Raw genomic sequence first — 18,976 nt, 5'->3', positions numbered from 1 at the left:
TAGAAGACCTCCAAGGTCCCTGCCAACTCTACTATTGTATTGTATTGAACAAATTGTACTCCCCAATTAATGTGTCTGACTATTTATACAATATATGGTCTATATGTGGTGATGAAGTTATATCATTTCACCCGAATGTGACTATAACTGTTAAATTATTTTTGCATACAATCTTAAATATATGAACTTTATATATTACTTTAAGTATTATAAGCTTTTCAAATTGTTTCAGAGTTGTTTAATAACACCTTAGGTTTTTGCTTCCAGATGTCACAGCATACAATACTTTACAAAAGTTTTGGAATACAAACATTAATATTTTAAATACAATTGTATTTAATATCTAATCATTTTAATATATATGTAAGTTTCTTTCCTATTCTTATTTGCATATGGTTTTTTACTTTTCACTTTTTATATCTTAGTTTATCTTAGTAATGTTTAATAAAATGAATTAAAAATAAAAATATGCAGTTAATATAGGATTAAATAATTTGCTAGTTTCCATAACAAATTTGAAGTTCAAAGAAACAGCTGTTTTCCAGATGATAAGCAAGAAAATGGTGATATTATCTGTTACATAAGACAAATTATTTAAAACTTTAATTGCATGCTAGCTCAAAGAATAATTGTTTGATTTTAGATGGCGAACTGGGTATAGAAAGTTTTGTAGAAAATCTCAGGCTTGAGCAAAGTTTATAACTGAGGCTGGAATCATAGAATTCATAGAAAGGAATGGCATGCCAATCTCTGAATACAGCATTTTCATTACTATATTAGGTGAATGATTTGATTCAGTCATATATAAAAATGCAATATAAAAATATTAATAATCTATAGATGGTACATACTTAATGTATTTCAATGTTATTACTAAAAATAATACAGCCAAAAATTAAGACGCTGCTTAACCTCTTAAACTTTAGAGAATGTGTTATTAATTTCAGTACTGTGTAATAAACAAACTATATGGATCAAGAGTTGAAATAAAATAGTGGCAATAATCACATTCAAAATATAATTATTCCCATTTTACATATAGGACGGTATACATTTCTATTCAATGAAGTTTTATTTACATATACACAAAGTAAAAATACAGATAGTCCTCAACTTACAACCGTTCATTTAATGACTGTTCAAAATTACAATGACACTGAAAAAAGTGACTTACGTTGTTTTTCACAGTTATGACTATTGCAGCATACCCAGAATCATGATCAAAATTTGGATGTTTGGCAACTGGCATGTATTTATGATGGTTGCAGTGTCCTGGGGTAAAATGTGTAACCTTTTGTAACTTTCCGACAAGCAAGTCAATGTTACTAACTTAACAGTTGCAGTGACTCACTTAACAACTGTGGCAAGAATGGTTGTGAAATGTGGTCAAATTCACTTAACAAATGTCTTGCTTACCAACAGAAATTTTGGGCTCAGTTGTGGTGATGTTGGGGACTACTTGTGATAGCTGAATCAGGATGCATACTTACAATAGATGTAGTTTACAATAGAAAGTGAATTTGACGCAGTTTTTTTTTTAATTAAATGGTATCCAAATATTTGGGGAGCAAATTTGCCAATCTAAGAATACTTTTATTCACATTCTTTTAAGGCACTACAACTTAACATTTTAGAAAACTTATTGCAACATTCTGAGTTAGTTCCGTCTCCTCTAGTATGCAGTATTTGCATGTACTTTTCAAGATACTTTCACTATCGCTGTTTACAAGCAATGCAGCAAAATAAATACTATAAAGATACCACAATTAGCCACACCATAGCAACTACAGTCTCAATTTATTATTCTCATATCAAAAAGCAAGATTTTTAATTACATATTGTAACAAAGAAATATATCTCACATATAAATCATGCCCATAGTAATCTTATATATGTTTATTTTACTACAGCCATAATGTGTTTCTGCTTTTCTGACACAAGTGGTACAGATCCAGGCTTGCTATGTTTACGACGGTTCAGTTCCCTGGAAAGAGACATTAATATATATTTATATATTTCATTGTTTATAAAATAAAATTACTGCTACATAACCAATATTCATATATTAGAATGTATGATTATATTTGGAATACAATTAATATATTAGGTACTGGATTATGATCCTGGAAAGGAAATAAATTTTGAGACACTCCTTCAGGGCCAATTCAATTAAAATTAAAATTAAATTTGGAATATATAATCAATATTCTCCTGTACATGCTGTGCACTGGGCTAATATAGATCTTGTTCAAAGATAAGATCACCTCACATTTGTACAAAAGATGATTAAATTAACAGATGAATTCTATTCAGGTAATAAAAAAAAGATGGCATTGCATCTACTGCTATCTGAACAGCAGTAATTTCTGCTGTATCGGAACAAGAGCTCAAGGAGTGCATTCTCCTTTTTGCTGTCCTTCCCACCTCAATTTAATTAATAGGATGAACCTGATTGGGTAGCCTAAAGAAAAACAGAAGTTCTATTGGGAGACTAAGTTAGCTTTTAAATACTTACACAGATACCATTAAAACAGATTTTAATTCTGATGATTGCATGGACAAGTGCTGACCATCTCAATCTGTCTCTCATAATAACCTGTAGGTCTTCCAGGATATTCCAGTAATGACTCTTATCCTATTCCCCTTCATTATCCATTGTCTAATTCCCTCAACATAGCCAAGCTAATTATTTCTATCCTATTGATTTAGATACTCCAGCTAATTATTTCAGCAAAGACATGTTATTATGGAATTAAGCTTGGAAAGGAAACAATGTATTGTCCAATCCAGCATCCTGTACTTTAGAAACACATCTAATAAATCAAAGCATGTTACTGTCAGATTTGTTTTATAATCAACTAGAAAAGACTCCAAAGTCTCTCTAGAGAATTTCCACAGTCCATTCAAAAGTAAATAGACAAATGGAAAGAATAATAGAATACATTTAATTTTAAAAAATTAAATAAAACATACTTCCGCCGACGAGCTTCTTTCATGATGCGTAGCTCTTTGGCTTGACTATATATCATCTTTGGTAAGTGACGATGGCGATTTATGCGCTTGATCTGGGGATGATGCTGGAATTTTTCTTTCAGTTTCTGATTATAGTTAATAGCATCTCTCTCTCGGGGAGTAAGCTAGAGGGAAAAAATCATAATCTTAAAACATATATTTAACAATGATGAATTCCACAATACCAGAACAGATTTATGAGTGTGCCATATTTCATGAAATCTAGTTACCTTCTATATAACTGGGGAAAGTCATGGAAGTGCAAGATCTCAAAAAATTGCACAAAGTAATATTTGGCAAATAAGTGTTAAATTGGACATGGGAGGGAGGGAGGGAGGGAGGGAGGGAGGGAGGGAGGGAAGGAAGGAAGGAAGGAAGGAAGGAAGGAAGGAAGGAAGGAAGGAAGGAAGGAAGGAAGGAAGGAAGGAAGGAAGGAAGGAAGGAAGGAAGGAAGGTTCATTCTAAATTTGTACTGAAACCAAAGAAATTGATTTTAACTGAGAAAATCTCTGAAGATGTATACATCTCTGATTATTTTTATTCCAATAGAAAGCACACCAATAAATTCAATTAAAAGGCAATTATTTCATTGTGCTAAGTCTGGTTGATAAATCCCTGATTTAACCAGGTTAAATGAGAAAAAGTCCTTATTTTGATCATCAGAATGATGCAGAATATACCTCAAAGTCCAATTGGATTTAACCTAGCTCTCAAGCAGAAGAAATGTAATTCTTTTTCAAAAACTGCTCATTTAGAGAGACAGACTAAACATTAACCTTTATTAGCTGTAGGAGGTATTTTCCACCACCCATCGTATTTCATTTCTTTTCCTTAGTCAGCAGTACATTTCAATCATCTCTATTGTGCAAAATGTCAATACAATCCAAATTAAAAGGTTTTCATTTTAATTAAAGGCAATTACATTAAAATGGTAGCTGACACAACCCTATTTCTTTCAAAGGAATTAGCCTTTTTAAAAATATTCACAGCATGTCTGGCTTGATGCTGCTCATTCTAATTATGAAATGAAGCATATAGAAGAGTAAGAATGAGCTCTTAAACAATCAGTGACCAAATTTGTAAGCCCAGCCAAGCCCATTTTAACTAGGGCTTAGAATTAGCAAGGTAGCGCTTCATATTGCAACATTTTATACCAGCTTTTATTTATTTCCACTATTTATATGCTGCCAATATTATAAACATTCTAGGCAATTTATAAAGATAATAAATTAAGATGTCACAGAAGTCTCCAAAATGCAACAGATTGTGTTTACAGGTAATCCCCGATATATAACCGGTTATTTAATGGCCATTCAAAGTTATGACAGCCTTAGGAAGGGCGCTTTATGGTCTTACGACTGCAGGATGCTGTAAGCATCATAAATTGGAACCAGCTGCCAAGTACCCAAATTGTGATCATGTGACAATTGGAGTGTTGTGACAGTCATAACTTCAAAGGCATATCAAAAATCATCTTTTCTGAGGTCATCAAAACCTGGAACAATTAACAGTCATAGTGAAGGCTACCATATTTTGGACAAATTCTTGACTGCAATGGAAGCAGTAAATCAGTTTCATCCAGGTGCATATGGAGCCAGGAAACCAGCTTATTGTTGTCTTTTAATCATTTTGTCTAAAAAATGAAATATCTGAGTTGGGTCTATATTATTATATTATTGGGTCAGCAACCTAAACAAAATCAGAATACTACAAGGCCCCAACCACTCTAAAGTAACAGCAAATACACAGTACTGGCAGACTCTTAGATGAGATGGAATTCCATAGCAAACTATGCTTGACCCAGTCACTCAGCTTTCATTCTTAAGGTGGGAGTAAAACTTGCAATCTCCTGGTTTTCTAGCCTGGTGCTTTAACCACTAGCCCAAACAGACTTTCTCGTTTAAGACAAAATAATTACAATGAATTATAGTTATTACCAAGATTTAAGGTTAGCAATCAAGTGCTTTTTTGCCTGTCTAAAGGAAATACATCTGCTTTAAGCCTAACAATGAATTTGTGGTTACTTACCACACCCAGCTTTTCAGAAGCATTTGCTTTCCACAAACGAATGTTCATTTCATCAGAGCCACACAAAATGTATTTATTGTCTGATGTCCATTTGACAGTGATGACATGTTGCATTCTCTTTGTATGATAGATCTCCCTAAGAATAGAAAATAGCTTGCTTTCATTTTTATTAGAAATATTTTATGGTATTTTTAGAGGGCTGTGCAGCTTTGGGGATTCAGCTCCAAAGTGTGCTTGGAATGGTGTCAGAGCATAAAAGCAGCATATGAAAAATGCTACACTTGTGAAACCAAGCACTTTTTACAGATTCATCCCAAGATCTATGAAGCCCTAATATTTCTAAAAACTATCTGATTATACTGATCTCTATTATCAGGCAAATACCTGAAAGTTAAAGTCAAAATAATAGATATGAACAAGTGGGTCAGTAATAATCTATTACTTTGTTTGGAATAGAATAAAATAATTTTAGAGAAAAATTAGAGATTCAGAGAAATTAACCATCTTTTTTCTATTAAAAGAGTTTTTAATAGTGAGCAGAAAAGCAAGGATTGAAAAGAGCAGCTATTTTTGAACTCAATCCCATATTTGCCTTACGTTTCAGCTTTTGTTTTGGCTTCTGTGAAAATAATCAATTATATTGATTATGACAACTATGTTGAGTATGAGCATAACCATTCCATAATATTTTCAACTTTCATATATACAACCCATTAAAACTCTGACTTCCAGGCTGCCCTCTTAAAACTAGTCTAATATTAAACAAATGATATATTTTATAATAGTCATTACTTCCTCAAGTAACAAATTAATATCCAATTTTTTATGGTCTTAGTACAATTTTTAGTGTCACAAGTTTCGAATTCTTTATGGATTTTAGGCCAGGAATGTTCATGGTCATTCACAAATTGGATCACTTCCCATTTGGATTACAACAATTACAACATGGGGTTACCATAGAAGACCACTCAGAGACTACCATTGGTCTGGGATTCAACATCACACATCACACAGTGTTGCACACTAGGTTTGCCATGTTACACACCAGTTGTGTGAGCTGCATTGGCTCTGGTTTCCTTCCAGGTGCTAGTTATTACATTTAAAGCCCTACAGGTAGCCCACTGCCTCTGCCACCAAATGCCCACTTGATCTTCCTCATCCTTTGCCCGCCTCACCTCAGCTAGACTCGCCATCCTGACCAATGCATGTAGGAAGTACCATGGAAATCTCCCATAGGTCAGTGGTGTTCTCACCCACTGCAGGCAGTTATGTGCCACACTATGCACAAATATGGGGCCTCCTTTCATTGAAGAATGACTTGTTTGGTGTGCAAAAACTCCAGTGCAGTAGAAGGATCTGGCTGGCTCATGAAAGGAGGCCATGGTCAGTAAGCAAAAAAAGACTGGTCTGAAAGAAAGCTACAATGGCACAAAAGAAGAACCCAGTTTGTAGTGTCCCATGGTGCAGGGGCAGGCAAGAGGGGCAGCGGGCAGTAGAATGCAACATCCTTCTCTCTGAATTCTAATAGTCCCTACTCTTTAAACTTGAAAAGCATTTTCTCCTAAGCACTCAGATAGAATGTGCTTGGCATGGAGGCACATACTGTGGGCTGCTTTTGAAAGTTTAGTTATGGTGCTAGGTTTTGGTGTTCGTTTTACTGTTTTTTATATTACAATACAATACAATAGTAGAGTTGGAAGGGACCTTGGAGGTCTTCTAGTCCAACCCCCTGCCTAGGCAGGAAACCCTATACCGTTTCAGACAAATGGCTATCCAACATCTTCTTAAAGACTTCCAGTGTTTGGGGCATTCACAACTTCTGGAGGCAAGCTGTTCCACTGATTAATTGTTCTAACTGTCAGGAAATTTCTCCTCAGTTCTAAGTTGCTTCTCTCCTTGATTAGTTTCCACCCATTGCTTCTTGTTCTACCCTCAGGTGCCTTGGAGAATAGTTTGACTCCCCCTTCTTTGTGGCAACCCCTGAGATATTGGAACGCTGCTATCATGTCTCCCCTAGTCCTTCTTTCTCACAATTACCGTTGTTATATTGTTCATACTTGGGTTGTGAGCCATTCAGGCTTTAAAATAGGCAGCCATGTAACTGTTATAAGAATTTTTTTTAAAAAAAATTGTTGGAACTAATCTAACAGAAGCAACTATTCCTCTTTAAAAAAAACATTTTGTTCTCATAACAGGTTGTGAAAACAAATTACTCATAGAGGACACCTGTAATAGAATATCATAGGGATGAATAAGCTGATTCTTTCATTTAATCACTCAAACATCTGGCTCATTTACCAAAAGCTCTTAATAAAATTAATAAACAAAGTATGTCTTGTTTCTTCTGACTTCTAAAGTTTCACGTTCAGAGTTTAATTAGGAACATAAAATAAGCCCTGGCATCTGGGGCAAGAGCACTGTGATAAAAACCTATATAATTAAGTCCATAAATTTAACATGCTTTTTTGCTATGTATAGAGTTATGCATATTTATGAGACCCAAAGCTTTTGAAGGGATATTGTCAAAAACATAGTAAAGCCTTGAAAATTTTCAAGAAGAAACTCTTTCCCAAATGAGAGTTATGGATATAAGCATACTGAAGAATTCTTTAGAAGCTTTACTTGTTCCCAAGCTGAAATTAACTATAAAACATATCTCAAAACATTTAAGAAAGAAATTAGCGTAAATGTTTCTGATTTTTATTTAGTTGTTTCTTATCTAGATTCTAGAAGCCAGCTGATATAATGCAAAATCACACTATGAACGTGAGCCTTCTTTATGAGATTTCCTATGCCCTAAGCACATAGAAAGCACATATATCATAAAACCTGCATCACAGCTGCAGCAATCATGCCAAGAGCACTAATTGCGAAAGCAGGGAAAAATACAGATGACAGCTTGAACGTCTTATGGAGAAATCTGTATTCAATCTCCACATCCATTACAACTTTGCGCAAACTGTGCTGCTGATTCATCAGCATGTATCCCTTTCTATAAGCAAACCATATTTTCTATTTCATCTAGAGATGAAATTGATCTTAGTGCCCATTTCAGCAGTGAGCATCTAAATCCCTTCGCTTAGCAATAGTTAAATTGCACTTAACAATAGCTTAACTTTCATGACTAGCAATTTATATGACATAGTTACAATCATGCTGGGGAAAAAACAAAAAATCCTGAGTAAAACACAAATTCATCTCCATTACTGGATTCTGTCCTAAGAAAGTGCACTCTGTGTTAGATACATGAAACAAATCAGAAGATTTTTGAACCCCAAAACATTTTAGCCCAACTATTTTTTATAGCAGTATCAATGAAAAGCAGAACAAAACACTGAAATGTACCAGTAAAAATTTCAAAGCTTAATGTAATTGTAAACTAGGAATTGTGGTGCTGCAGTGGTTAGAATGCAGTATTGCAAGCTAATTCTGCTGACTGCCGCTGCCAGCAGTTCAATTCTCACTGGTTCAAGGTTGACTCGCCCTTTCATCCTTCTGAAATCGGTAAAATGAGGAGCCAGATTGTTTGGGGCAATATGCTGACTCTATAAACCGCTTAGAGAGGGCTGTAAAGCACTGTGAAGCAGTACATAAGTCTTAAGAGCTATTGCTATATCTTTACAAGCTATTCAATATATTAAAATCAAATTGAGAGATTTAAGACTGGTAGCAAAGGAGGAACTCCAGAAGTGTATAATTATTATAAATACAGTCACTGACCTGCTATGACCTTTATCTGCAGGAAAAATGCGAATAGATTTATCAAAGCTGGCAGACACAAATTCTTTTCCTGTAGGGGAGTAATCCACATCCAGGACTGCAGACACATGGTCCATATGAACCATTAAAGCCTTGCCAAGGAACCGCATATCAAAAGTATATAAGCTACAAGAAGAAGAAAAAGGTAAAAGTATTACTTCTACTTACTTTATAATTGTTTGATCAAATGCTTTGGTAGAGATTTACCACCCAGTGCCTATGGATATCAGACACTTATCAGAACAGTGCCTCTAGTCCTCATCAAAAAAAAACTTTTTTTAAAAAAAAGCTGAAATCTGTTTGAGAAAATATATCTAAGTTATCATGAAAATGTTCTTGATTTAGGACTGACTGGTTAATGATCTGGGAAGCTGAGAATACTGCCACTTTCATATTAAAAGCAAGTGAACAGAATAATGATCAAATCTAAACTGCCTTAAATTCAACTATTCTGCTAGATTTTGGGATAACCCCTGTATTTGTTCAGAAATAATACTCTTAAGCTGTCACTGACATTCAAGAAAACATGAGGAATAGAAGACATTTTATCTGCTTTGATAGAGGACCACATATTTTGGAATTAGGATAGGAAATTGTATTAGCATTTCTCATATTCTGCTTGAATAGAACCCAGCAAAGTGGCGGCACTCAGCTGCCTTTTGTTGACCTCAAAAAGCTAAGCATGGCTGGATTTAGTTAGCTATTAATTTGTAGTTTCCCATTTTAGGAAATCCCAAAATTAGATTGAGAAGATAAAAATGCATTCTGGAAGACAGAGATAAATCATTTGTTGGCAAGAAATATGCCTATGAAGTATCTCAGCTTGAAGTGAATTTGAGCTTGCCTACTTAAATAAAAGGACACAATTCTCTTTCCCAAATACAATTCAGCTTTCAGCTTATGTGGAATCCTGATACCTAGCCAATTTAGAAAAAAATAGTTCATTACAGCAGAGAATTTAGAATATAAAATAGAGTGTTTAACTCAGATACTTAAGTATCTGAGGCAGTGCAACATATGAAACCTTATATATGGGGATACACAAGAGGCACTACATGAGTCAGGAAGATGTGCAATTAGCATCACTTGGGTCAGGAAGGGTACACAAAAGGCAGGGGAGACAAAGTGAGGGTTGGAAAGGGTATACAGGGATGTGCAAGTGGCCATCACAGTGCCAACACAGAGTATCTGCGGGACTAGCTTACACCAGCAACTTGTAAGCTTCCCTGCCAGCTTCCCCGCTGACTTTCTGGGGAAGCAGGCAGGGAAGCTTGTAAATAATGATCCCACAATTGGGAGGTGCTTTGCCACCGGTCATAAGTGTGAACAGATTGCAAACAGAGTTTTTCTGAATTTGATATCCTCTCAAAATAGGTATTGTCAGAAATACACCAGGTGGTAAATCCATTCCATTGATGTTTGTTCTTGTACTGCTTCCATTTAAATGTCCTGATCAGTATTTTATTTGTATCTGCAATGTACATTTCTAATTACATCAATTTTTAAATTACCAATTTGTTGCTAACAAAGTATCTTCATTAAGCAAAGAGTATAAAATATTGGAAATAGTTCCTTAGACTCCAGCTAAAGTTAAAAATGTAATAGTATTTTAATAGAATAACCTAATCAATCAGATTGCACTGTGCTTATATTCTCTTTTTAACACAATCTCTCAACAAAAGATTTCTTATGGAACAAATTACAAATATTATTTATTAATGCATCAACTTTTACACATCTTCTGAGAATCTAAAGCAGTCAAAACTGAGAGCAAGCAAAATCTGTATTTCTTACTTGTAATCCTCATTTGCTGCAGTGAAAATGAAAGCTTCCATAGGATTCCAGCAAAGTGTATTTGTTCTCATATCCAAAATAACCTGAGAAAAGTTAAATATTATAAAGTAGAAAAAACGATCAATAAGCGTGTACTGTTCATCACAATAAACTATACACTAAAAATAAATTGTATAACAATATAAATGTATGTATAAATATATACTAATTATTACTCTGGGTTAGCTGTTCTCTCTCAGCACAGCCACCTTATAGAGTGCTACTGTTGCAGAGAAAATAGGCAGGAGCCCTATTTAAACATGCCACCTTGAATTGACCAAAGGCAGGATAGAAACCAAATAAATAAATAAACATTAAGAAAATGTGCTGTTACTGGTTAAAGAACTGTGCAATCTATGCAACTTCTCATGTTGATGAAAGCATCACCATATCCAGATAAGTCATAAAACTCAGATAGGTAAAAAAAATCCAGCATAATAAAAATAATTAAAGGTAGTCCTCAACTTACAATAGCAATTAGGACTGGAATTTGTGTTGCTAAGTGATATGACTGTGAAGCATAACTCCAAATGTGGAAGCCAGCAGAAGCCCAGCAATTGGCTGCTGCTGGAGGAGGAGTAAGTGAGAAAGATACAGTGAGACTAAGGGAGATGACAAGGATGCGAGGAAAGCACAATGAATTGCACACAATGCAGTGAGGCTTAAGGAAGGTGCAAGGGAGATGGGCTGACTGTTGGGTAGGATGTGCATGGGAAGTGAGGCAAAGATCAAGGAGGGTGTGCATGGGTGTGTAAATGGCTGGTACAGTGGCATGGCTAGCAAGCGCAGAATCTATCCAAATATCAAATGAAATGGTATTCAGCACAATTAATATGCATCCCTGCAAATGGGTGTTTTTAAGAGCACATTTATTACCTTCTTTAGGGCTGTTGATTGTCTCATATCATACAGCACAATATTTCTGTCTGAAGTACAGCTTCCCAAAAGATTCATCTGAAAATAATTATTTAATAATTGTATGTCAAATATGAAAGTGGACAGATTTAGAATTTGATTATAATAGCATGACAGTTTAAATGTCATTATTTAGGAAATGAATTTCTTAAATGTAACTGAAATTATTAATCAAAAAGAGATGTAATATGTAAATGACCTATTTTAACTAGCATAAATATCCTTATATTGGTAAACCTTTCAAAGACGTGTGTGCAAAACAGCTGATCTTTAAAAAAATATGTTGCTTAAAAAAGAACAAGTAGGCAGGATTAAACTCAAACATTTTCTAAGTATTCAAACTGCCAACAATAATCCTTCATCCATTTTTCAACTGTTCTTGGGTAAAGAGGATAGGCTTTCTTATATTCCCCAAATAGTACTTCAGTGAGAACAGGATTCTAAAAAAATGCAGGATTCACAAATGAAACTATCCACACATATTATTTTTAAGCCTCACTGCTCTCAAGCTAAAGTGATAAGCTAGGGCTCCTCCCGCTCCCTTGTCTTGTTGCAGACATTCACCTTCTACAGGTGGACAGGACTGCCCTTCATTGTCTTAGCATTCACTTGCCATGAGGTTTGTACAGATCTCTTCATTTCCCAACGTTTAATTGTATTGCTCTTCTTTCTGCAAACTTATTACTGCTATTCAGCAAGTTACTTTGCCACCATTTAAAAAATCCATTTGCACCTTAATATTTGATCCAACTGTAGTTTGCTATCCATGATTCCCAAGAGTTAAAATTAATTCAGCTTAGCTGAATTAGATTTATTCTTGCAAAACCAAACTATATCCTTCCTTAAATATCAATATTTTCTTAAAAATGTAAAACCATATTTGCTGAATAATGGCCTTAAAGAACTGTTCAATTGAAGACTGTTTTATTCAAATGAATTTATCTAATCATTTGCAATTTGTCATTCTCCTTCAGCTTTATTTATGAAGGTTTACCTCTAATTCCTGTGGCAGACATCAACGTCCACATGGTTTATGGCCATATCCATGTTGCCAGTATTATTTAGTGAAAATAATTTTAGCATCATATATAAACTAATGGGTGGAAACTAATGGGTGGAAGCAATGGGTGGAAACTAATCAAGGAGAGAAGCAAATTAGAACTGAGGAGAAATTTCCTGACAGTTAGAACAATTAATCAGTGGAACAGCTTGCCTCCAGAAGTTGTGAATGCCCCAACACTGGAAGTCTTTAAGAAGATGTTGGATAGCTATTTGTCTGAAACGGTATAGGGTTTCCTGCCTAGGCAGGGGGTTGGACTAGAAGACCTCCAAGGTCCCTTCCAACTCTACTATTGTATTATTGTATTATTGTATTGTAATGAAATTATTACCTCAATTGGATTGAATTTAACACTGTTTATGCTATCGACTCCCCAAGTCAAAGAACATATAGGACTAGTTCTCTGTTCATCCCAGATATCAACCTGATGACCACAAGTAGCAAATATAGGTTTCTTCCAATGATGATCAATCCCAGTGTACACTGTCTTGAAAATATAAAAAACAAACATAATCAACTACTGGATATAATAGTCAAAGATTTTAGGTCAAAGACATTAGTAACAGTCTAAGCAAAGACATCTTTTTTGTGAAGGACCTGTTAATAGTTCTTTAAATGGTCTCTATATGGCAGAAGCTATTTCTTCTACAACTAGCTATGATCCAAAAGATTAACTATCATCATGGCAATTGGCTCATCTGAGAACAGAAGGAAGTTTACAGATGTTGATTCCTCTCATTAATTCTTGAACCTATCCATAGCTTCAAGAAGCATGTGCAGTAGCCTCTTTCTTACATTTAAAATATTATATATATTTTAAAAAATTGTGTTAGCTGTATAAATATTAAGCCCTCTTGAAAGATTTTTAAATTATATACATTATACTACCACTACATAGCATAACACAAATAATCAAATTTATGGCATTTTAGTGAATTTGATATTAGAATAATTCATTTGTGTGCGTAACCTATGCCTTCCAGACAACAAACTTCAATGCCCATCAGTTTGAGCTAGCATGGCTAATAACAAAAAGATTATAGTAACTATAATTCAAAACAACTGAAGAGAATCAGATTTTAACTATATGATCATACTTTCATCAAACCTACAGCAAGTTAAAAACAAATCCCAAATGAGCAGCTACTGTTGGTTTTAATAGCTGCTACTACAATTAATAGTTAAATCATAGCTAAACAATGACTCTTCTTTTAATCAAACTTCTAGAAAGTTTTACAACTGCTTATCAAACCAATCTATTTCATTTCTGTTAAAGGAAATGAAAAATCAGTTACAGAAAAAAAAATCAGAGTTTTAATTTTGTACATTGCAAAACAAATTTAAGAAAATAATAACAATTAATAATTAGTACCTTTCCAAGAATGGTATTTATTGGTTCTTCTGCTTCCCCATAAGCTGGTGCCTCCATTTTCCAGTGCTTCACTGTTTTATCATCACCCACCTGAAGATTTGGAAAAACGAAATATTACTTTTTTACAGTATCAGTTCTTTCTACAACTAAAACTTCAGTTCTGAAGCCTAAAAAAAAGTCTGGAAAGGGCACAGGCAGTCAATCAAGTCAAATATATGCTCTGTAAGCCCATCTACAATGCATCTTTTCAACTTTGAATTCAAAGCAGGGTGGATAAAAAAATTATGCTTTTAAAAAAAAACCAGTTTTTTTTTTCAAATTTAAATCGGGGTTTTTTTAAAATTTAAATTGGATTTTTTAAATTTTTATTTTTTTATTTTTATCTAATTTATTTTAATAAAATCCCTTTGGAGTAAAAATCCACCTCAAGATAGTTTTCTATTTAAGATACATTAATAATTTAACTTATTCAGCATGAAATGAAGCTTAATTATCTAGCATGATAATATTCTGCAATGAGTATTGAATGAGTAAAATCATTCAATGAATCCAAGCTCTGCAAGGAAATAGGAAACCTTCATTTTGTTTGCAAATAGTAATATTATAGATTTTAACTACCAGCAAGAATGAATCCTTGCATTTAAAGAGCACCTTTCATTTCAGATCCATCATGTTAGGGCCTGCTAGTGGGCATCCACTCAACTGCTGCCTGCATGCCTCTCACCTTGCTATGTCACTGCCATATCACCAGTCATCCTATTCAAGTGAATGGGACTTTTGGTGAGTCAACAGCAGGTCAGAGGAGGAGCCGCTGTGGGACAGAGATGACAGTTGCTTTTTAAAAATTATAGTTTAAATCGTGTTGATTTAAATCAAGCCTTTTTAGCAGTGATTTAAATTGATTTGATTTAAATCAAGTCCACCCTGATCCAAAGCCTAACACATGCTTAGTAATGGCTTTAGAAGCAACCCTTTCCATTGTAGGTTGAAAGTATTATGTAAATGAAAATATTAATCTTAAATATTTTCCAACCTATCCAACCTATCAAGTAAATGCAGTGCCAATTTTTCATATTGTTTTCAAACTTGAAGAAATATTCTCTTATTCCATTTTATGTTTATTCCATAATCTTGGCATTTTTATAAAACAGAATTTAAAGAAAAATAAACAACATCCATTCAAAACATTTCACTGAATATCTGACACAGTGTAGTGAATTGTATTAATGTCATAAGTCAAGACAGTTACTTTTATCAGAAAGATCTAAAGAAAGTAGTATATATTCTATGTGAAAATACACTGAATCAAGCAGCACAGTTAATATAAAAAAAACCCAAATGGACTAATATAGTACTTTATGGAATAGTTTTAAAATAATCATAAATAAATTCATATTCCCACCAAACAGAAATTATATTATCTACAGTGAAGCATATACTGCAGGGCCACCAGGATATAATTACTAAATTGTTAGAGTGAAGCAAAACTAACAATTGCACAATTTACTAAACGTTTAAATCACATTTACCTTTCCATTCCAGCTACCTATTATCTTCAAAGAGAAATCTAGCTGTTTTCGCTAGTTTTGAGACTTCAAAAAAAAATGAACAGGTTCTGCCGCAAAAGGTTTATCTCACAATTTATACTTCCAGGAAGAAGAGTTTATATTCAAAGTGAAACATTGTCACAAAAAATAAACTATAATAAGAAACAAGAATTGTAGACTAGAAGTGCTACAATGTATAAACTGTAAGCTAAACAAAATGCAGCACAAAAAGTAGCAAAGGGCAACAATAAGCATTAAATATCACTCCTTAATTTTCAAAATTACTCACAGTGAAGAAAGAGGTGCCACAAAAACGGGTACACATTCCTCTTACAAAGCCCTCGTGTGCTTGCAATGTACGGATGCATACGCGCTTCATCAAGTTCCAGATTCTAACCTTATAAATCAACAACATGCTTATATCATAATAATTCATAATGAAGTATAAATATACAACTGTTCATCATCATGTGAAATTTAGAAATAGGAAATACTGTATTTAAATATATACCAGCATGTTACAACAGAAGCAAACTAGCATTCTGGGAGTTAAGCAAAAATTTAAAAAAAAAAACAAAGCTGAAGAGTATCAGGAAATTTTTGTAATGGTTAAATTGACAGGCTTTCATTTGACAGTTTAATTTTTCCATACATTTCATAATAAGACTTTACATTGATGCAAGGCTGAAACTTAATAATTTTCCAACAGTTAATGTCTTATTTCCAACAGTCAAAATAGAAACAAATCCAATTCAGAACTAAACATTTGTACATCTTTTGGGGTATAAGCAGAGAAAGACATGGGAACTGTTCAGATAATATTGCCTTTAATCTCTATATGCTTCCCATCCTGGCTAAAAAACTAAATAAAATTAGCTAGCAAATCCCTTATATTATTTCTAGAGATCACACATTTCCTGTTGTATTTCCTCAGACACCTATATTTTAAGAAAGAACAACATTAGTGAGAAAACAAGAACAAAAGTAATGGCAGCCATAAGTTACAGACTCCAGATTTGTTGAGGTATCCATAAGGTTTTAAAGCAGTGGTTCTCAACCTGTGGATCGGGACCCCTTGGGGGGGGTCGAACAGCCCTTTCACAGGGGTCGCCTAAGACCATTGGAAAACACGTATTTTCGATGGTTTTAGGAACCGAGACACCAATTTTAGGTTGGGGGGTCATCACAATATGAGGAACTGTATTAAAGGGCCGCGGCATTGGAAAGGTTGAGAACCACTGTTTTAAAGCAAGTCTATAGTCTATGCCAGTGATGGGTAACCTTTTCGGCACCGAGTGCTGAAACTGGATCGCATGTTCATGTGCCAGAGTGCTGGAAAAAGAGCAGCTGCCAAAAGCACGTGTGCCCACAGAGAGGGCTGTGTGTTCCATGTCTGCCATAGGTTCGGCATCATGGGTCTATGCCACAGGAGAACAGTTAGCAAAATCCATGAAAAGTTTTCAGAATTACACTTAACAATCGCTAAGAAAACATACGCTTCAGTCATCTTAAAGTAATATTTACCTCTCCATCACATGCTCCAGACAGAACTGTAGACAAGCTCTCTGGATGTTTAGCCATGCAATTAACTCCATCTCGATGACCATCTAACGATGCAAGGAAAGGTTTCGCAAATATGCGATCTAATTTAGTTGCATTTAGTGCCCTTGTGTATTCCCGTGGAATTTCAAATGGATGTAACGCAGGATCGTAATTTCGCGGAACTGGAAAGAAAGCGAATGACACATATATAAACATATTGCCATCCATGAAGATTGTCTCTTCCCCAAGATGAGACCAAAGATGATTCTGGGAAATAATTTTTTTCCCACCTTAGATTTACAATTAATTTCTCAATGTTTTAATGTGTGCACATATTCTTTGGTGTCCGATTTACAAAGACTGCCTGGACAGGTTTTGTAGGCAAAGTTTTTGTTTTTTCAGAAGTGGTTTGGCACTGCCTCCTTTTTAGGGCTGAGAGAAGGTGATTGGCTCAAAGTCACCCAGCTGGCTTTGTACTTGAAGCAGCACCAGAATTCCCACGCCCTAACCCAGTGGTGGCCAACCTTTTTGTCATTGCGTGCCAAAAGCATGAGTGCGTGCACCCCCCCATGCACCCCCCCTGTGCATGTGACCCCCTTGCGCTCACCCTGACCCCTATGCATGCATGCACACACGCGCACACACCCATGCCCCGTTTTAGGCCTCCCTGCAGCCTCTTGGGAGTAAAAACAGGCTGTGAGGGAAGGGGACGCACTACATACCTCCACACACCCCATTTCGGACCTAGTAGGCCTCCCGGGACCAAAAGCGCGGACTCACACACACACACACACACACCCCATGCATCTCCCGCATGCGCAGCAGACACCCCAAAATCAGGTGGCCGGCGGGGAGGTGCACACACAAGCGGGATGGAGCTGAGCTGGGACGATGGCTCATGTGCCCACAGAGAGGGCTCTATGTGCCACCTGTGGCACGCATGCCATAGGTTCGCTATCACGGCTCTAGCCTTATACCTTAACCACTACGATCAATTTACATGCACCATCTTTCAAATCCTAATTATGGCGACACCCCACCCCACCTCCAAGAACTGAACTCCATCGAGGGCACCTCATATCTAAAAAGGGGACCTAGAGCTGGGCTCACCAATCTTGGCCACTTTAAGACTTGTGGACTTTAAGTCCCAGAATTCTTCAGCCAGCTTTGCTCCACAAGTCTTAAAGTGGCCAAGGTTGGAGACGCCTGAGTCCCAGAGACAAACTCAGGGCTCAGACGGAAGGCTAAATCCAACCTGCTAATTCTCCAGGTGGGGTGGGGGGGAATCTTCCTCAGCCTGACGAGAACTGGGCCAGGCGAGAAAGTTCATAACGAAAGCAACGGGTCCCTTCATAATTCCGAATAAACTGTAGGCCAGGGGTGTCCAAACTTGAGAACTTTAAGACTTGTGGACTTCAACTCCCAGAATTCCCCAGCCAGCATGGCTGGCTGGGGAATTCTGGGAGTTGAAGTCCACAAGTCTTAAGGTTCCCAAGTTTGGACACCCCTGCTGTAGGCACTTAGTAGCGCGCCCCCCCACACACATACACACACTCGGCTGCTTGGAGTGAGGCCGGTTTCCTAGGGAACGCCCCCCCTCCTCCCGCTCCCTATCCTCCCCCCCCCCCTTCCTCTTCTCGCGCTCACCCCGCTGAAGGTCCTGCTTGGTTTCGCGCACATAGTCGTCCGGGTTCCTGCTCAGAACCTTCACCCTCATTTTCCGCCGTCGCGGGGGAAGTCAATCCGCCTTCCGAAGGCCCCACCACTACCACGTGTGGAAGAGGAGAATCTCTCCCGGAAGGACTTCCGGATTGAGGCGCTACCCCAGCACGAGGCCCCGGAGAAACTTTGAAAGCAAAAAGAGCTCTGTAGTAAGGCGAGAAGAAGCCGGCCGCCGCGGCCGCTCAC

At 36.1% G+C, this 18,976-nt stretch overlaps 1 protein-coding gene across 1 annotated transcript; it reads right to left on the bottom strand.

Annotated features, from left to right (window-relative positions):
- Positions 1-1,053: 1,053 nt before the first annotated feature.
- Positions 1,054-18,937, bottom strand: DCAF13 (DDB1 and CUL4 associated factor 13). The gene is made up of 11 exons (XM_081952582.1): positions 18,716-18,937; positions 17,051-17,250; positions 15,816-15,923; positions 13,980-14,069; positions 12,939-13,094; positions 11,509-11,586; positions 10,594-10,676; positions 8,761-8,925; positions 5,041-5,176; positions 2,974-3,137; positions 1,054-1,984 (listed from the first exon to the last, which is right to left on the bottom strand). Exons 1-11 carry the CDS (start codon positions 18,783-18,785, stop codon positions 1,897-1,899), a joined length of 1,338 nt encoding a protein of 445 aa, XP_081808708.1. The 5' UTR covers positions 18,786-18,937; the 3' UTR covers positions 1,054-1,896.
- Between the last annotated feature and the right edge of the window lie 39 nt (positions 18,938-18,976).

Source organism: Natrix helvetica, assembly GCF_964273705.1.
Source record: "Natrix helvetica genome assembly, chromosome: 4".
Taxonomy (NCBI): domain Eukaryota; kingdom Metazoa; phylum Chordata; class Lepidosauria; order Squamata; family Natricidae; genus Natrix; species Natrix helvetica.
This window is presented reverse-complemented; position numbering and strand designations above follow the sequence as displayed.

Coding starts and splice junctions, on each gene's coding strand:
- DCAF13 (XM_081952582.1), bottom strand. CDS start 18,785: ATGAGGGTGAAGGTTCTGAGCAGGAACCCGGACGACTATGTGCGCGAA. Junction 17,251..18,715: donor CAAGCAGGACCTTCAGCGGG/GTGAGCGCGAGA, acceptor CTTTCTTTCCAG/TTCCGCGAAATTACGATCCT. Junction 14,070..15,815: donor GTGGCACCTCTTTCTTCACT/GTGAGTAATTTT, acceptor CCAAATCTTCAG/GTGGGTGATGATAAAACAGT.